Source organism: Tupaia chinensis, unplaced genomic scaffold (assembly GCF_000334495.1).
Source record: "Tupaia chinensis unplaced genomic scaffold, TupChi_1.0 Scaffold000625_1, whole genome shotgun sequence".
In the NCBI taxonomy this organism is placed as follows: Eukaryota; Metazoa; Chordata; class Mammalia; order Scandentia; family Tupaiidae; genus Tupaia; species Tupaia belangeri.
Window position 1 is genome coordinate 1,319,304 of NW_006160145.1, and position 4,314 is coordinate 1,323,617.

At 48.1% G+C, this 4,314-nt stretch overlaps 1 protein-coding gene across 1 annotated transcript in view; it reads left to right on the top strand.

Moving 5' to 3' along the window:
* The window catches only part of LOC102497328 (putative inactive 1-aminocyclopropane-1-carboxylate synthase-like protein 2), a gene marked incomplete at its 3' end in the record, with an annotated part of 18,886 nt that extends 15,356 nt beyond the window's left edge, over window positions 1–3,530 (top strand). The window contains exons 7-10 of the mRNA XM_006159134.1: window positions 1,072–1,169; window positions 1,419–1,496; window positions 1,823–1,923; window positions 3,441–3,530. Of these exons, the coding sequence (XP_006159196.1) occupies window positions 1,072–1,169; window positions 1,419–1,496; window positions 1,823–1,923; window positions 3,441–3,530 (367 nt within the window). The remainder of the gene's footprint in view (window positions 1–1,071; window positions 1,170–1,418; window positions 1,497–1,822; window positions 1,924–3,440) is intronic.
* Window positions 3,531–4,314: the final 784 nt, after the last annotated feature.

Below are 4,314 nucleotides of genomic sequence, written 5' to 3' on the forward strand. Positions count from 1 at the left end.
GTGTGTTCATTGGGGAGAGAGAGAGAGAGAGAGACAGAAAGTGAGAAATAACCTCCCAGGGGGATAATCACACTCCAATCCCTTCTCCTCTTGGGATCTTGGGCATGCACACACATGTGCCCAGTGTGAGTTTTAAGCTACTGGATCCAAGACTCGAACCATGGTCAACTACGTGGGAGTCCAATGACATAACCATTACATCATCTGCTGATCTTGTACCTCCTTTTAAAATAAGTGGAAACAACTAGTTCTGGTCCAAACAAAGTTCAAAAGTCTGTTCTCAATCTCCATCTTAATGATGCCCCAGATGAGTCTCGGATCCTTTTTTTTAGACCAATACTTGATTCTTAAATCATTTAAGAAAGAAGCAAACTATTTTCTTTTTTTGAGAGAGAGTTTTTTTTTTTTTTTTTTTTACTATAGGGCACGTGCGCTCGCCAGAAAGACAGAGAGAGACAGAGAGATAGAAAGTGAGAAATCACCCCTGAGGGGGGATGGCCATGCCACAATCCCTTCTCCTCCATTTTCTTCTCGGGATCTTGGGCACGCACACACGCACACGTTCCCAGTGTGAGTTTAAGCCACCGGGTCCGGGACTCGAACTGTGGTTGATGAGTCTCAGATCTTAACGAGCTCTGCTAGTACAGAAGGAAGTGGTCAGAAGGCTGGTTTCACTCAAAGGAGTGGGTCCTTGGTTAAGCTGATCAATGAGGCCAAAGGATGGGAAGAAGAACACATGGGGTGACCAGTCCCGAATAGCTGGGGCTCTCATGTACGTGGTCCTTAGAGCAAACGAGACTCTCCTAATGACCAACGCTCCATCCATTAGCAAGTCTGGGTTGATTTATGCCTTGGATTATAGGCCATTCACAGAATATTCTTCTCTAGTGTACTCTCAAAGAGGAACTAGAGTTTTGCTCCTCCCAAGATATCCATAAGAACACATGTCTTTTATAGAGCCTGAACCCAAGAACATTAATCCCCAGGCAGGAGGGGTGCCAGATCGACCTTTTCTGTTGGGTTCTAATTATGAGACCCCAGACTGACAGCTGTGTCTCCTTGTGCTTTCAGAAGCCTTTTTGGTTCCCACTCCCTTCTATGGTGGCTTCACTTTTAGTTCCCACCTGTATGCAAAAGTGGAGCTGTTTCCTGTACACCTGGAGAGTGAGGTCAGAATGGGGCCCCTTCCCTGCTCAGCCCACCTACACCATGGACTATGCTAGGGGCACTTGAAGGCATAAGGGGACTGACTAGCTCTCTCCCTATACCAATGATGGTGGATGGGGGATGGGAAAATCAGGGAGAAGGCATGTGGGACTCTCACCTTGGTAGAAGGCAAAGGATTGTCTGGGGTTTATGAGAATGAGGACATTGGAAACTTACAGAGAGGCAGTTCTCAGGTAGTGTTTCTCTTCTAGATCACGGACACAAACACCCACCCTTTCCAGCTCACTGTGGACAAGTTGGAGCAAGCCCTGCTTGATGCTAAGCTCGACGTAAGGAGGGGACCACACTCGGAGAGTGGCCACTGCTCTGGCCCTGAGAAGCGCTCAGTACTGAGATGCTGGTACCACTTGTTCACCAAACCTAGCGAGCTCTCTTTATACAGAAGAGAGTGATCCCAGGGGCATGTCCCTCGAGGAGCCAGGGCCCATGGGGAATGTGGTGACCCCAGACCTCCTTCCTGTTCCTTCTCTGTGCTCAGTACGGTAGTTGCTGATTCAAGATCCTGCCATATTGGGTGTCCTGATCTGTAAGGATCCTGGAGTTGGGGTGGATGTTAAAACTTGTGTTCACTTAGATGTTGTTGTGTTCTTCTCAGGGGAAAAAGGTCAGAGGCCTCGTGCTAATCAACCCTCAGAATCCTCTAGGTGATATCTACTCCCGAGATGCCCTGAAGGACTACCTGGAGTTTGCCCAAAGGTATGAGCTCCTACCTCTGAGACGAGGTGATGGCTGTAAAAAGGGCTCTCATCACACTCAGGGTCAAGAAGCCAGAACCGGAAGTAATTTACCCTACATCGTCTTACCACACATCACACATTTGCAGAATGATAGAACTGAAAGTGAAATGAAGGGAAATGCACCCACGTGCTTACTACCTTCAAACTTTTTCGCTATTTCCTTTATAGCCTCTAGTTTTGTTGCTTTTCTACTTTGCTTTTTATATTTTCTGTCATAGGGCATGTACCCTATAGAGAAAGATAGGGAAAGTGAGGAGCCATCTCTTGGGGCAACGGTCATGCTGCAATCCCTTCTCCACTGCTCTCTCAGGACTTTGGGTATGTGTGCACCCATGCCCAGTGTATTTTTTCAGGCCACTGGGTCCAGGACTTGAACTGCAGAGTCAGCCATCTGGGATCCGGTGCCTTACCCACCACACCTCCTGCTGGTTGGCTTTTCTACTTTTTATAGCTTCAGCACTATCTCTCACCTTCCATTTCTCAATCTCCTGGGGCTTTGGTGCTGAGGACGGTAGACCCTCAGGTGTTGTGGGATGAAGACGTGTTTGTACAGTACTTCCACGTACCTGTCCTAAGAACATGTTAACGTCAGTTGTCTCTGGAGTCCTGGAACTGCTCTATTAGTTAGTGCAGATAGTCTCCCATTTTTAGAGCAGAGTTAGTCGAAGTTCATGTCAAACTCAGACCAACTCTGGGTTGGAATTTGACAGATCTGGTTCCAAATCCCCACTCCAGCACCTGCTCACTGGAGGAATTAATTGTACATCTCAGAGCCTTCGCTTCTCCATCTGTGACATGGAGATGACACCGTTTCAGAACATTGTTAGGAGAATACGTGAGATGACACATAAGCATTTAGCCATGTGGTGAAACGCCTTGATTCACCCACTGGGTGGGAGCTCCTGACATACCAGAAGAAAACTCTCTACGGGACCAGCAGTTAGCGTAATGGCTATGGCACTGGACTCCCACGTAGTCGACCGCGGTTCGAGCCCTGGACCCGGTGGTTTAAACTCACACCGGGTGCGTGTGCGCCCAAGATCCTGAGAGGAGAATGGAGGAGAAGGGATCGTGGTGTGGCCATCCCCCTTGAGGGGTGATTTCTTGCTTCTTGTCTCTCTGTCTCTCTCTGTCTGTCTGGCGAGCGCACGCGCCCTATAGCAAAAACCTCTCCAAAAAAAAAAAACCTCTCTAGAATGTTCAGCCTCTTCCCATTGGTTTCTGCTTGATGGTTGAAAGGTCACATGAGATGGCCCTGTGTGTGTCTTTGGGGGCTATTCCTTCCCAGTACCCATCAGCTAGGTGGAAGGGTCCCTTCTGGTATGCCACTCCTTCTATATTACTACACCCCTTGGAAGGGTTGGTTGAGCTGCTAGGACAGTCAGAGCATCTGAGCCACATCCAGAGAAGACCATAAAATAATGTTAAGATTAGAAAGAAGCTGATTTCCTTCTTCTCCTTATACCCAAACTGCAGATACAACCTTCACGTGATCATAGACGAGATTTACATGTTATCTGTGTTTGATGAGTCCGCCACATTCCACAGTGTTCTGAGCATGGAGAGGTGAGTTGGTCTCAGCTGGAGCTGGAAGGAGAACCACAAGGTTCCTGCCCTGCAGGATGAGGTCAAGGGACCTGATGTCATGTTACCTGGCTATGTGGTAACAACTAGGATGAATTGCTGGTGGGTATGTGGATGTGTGGGTGTCTGTGTGTCTGTCTGTCTGTGAATGAGTGAGGGATCATCTTTCCTTCCAGTGTGTCCTGGACTAAATTCCATGTTGTATATAAGATAGCTAGAGGGCAAGGTAGAAAGCTTGTCAGAGGCCAAGCTGAAGCCCCAGAGAAGGTCACAGAGGAACTCTTTATAGGTAGAGCACAGGGAAAGGAGAGAAAGAGGGCAGAACTGTTCTATAGTGTTTGGCCCCAGAGGTGAGGATTCCAGAGTCGGAACAAGAGAAGAGCACGCCAGGTGGGACAGGAAGAAATGAGCGTGTGTGTCCTAGAAATGGTGGGTGGCCACATGGGAAGAGACAACTGCTAAGGAGATGGCTTTGGACCCGCTGTGGGAGAGCCATAAGATGGGCTGAGTGTCTTGGAGTTCATTCCATGGGCACTTGAAGGTTGCTCCATCTAATTCCCCAGGGGTACCTTGTGACTTCTTGATTGAATTGGGGTAACTGTTTCACTTTGGGTTTTATAGGCCCTGCTATGCAGGAGGGACCTCGACTCTCCTTCCCCTTTCTTCTTGCAGACCCTGCATCTTCATTTCTCATATATTTTTCCATAACCTTGATTTTTTTTCCTTTTTTTTTTCCTCCAGTGTGCCTGACCCAAACAAGATCCAT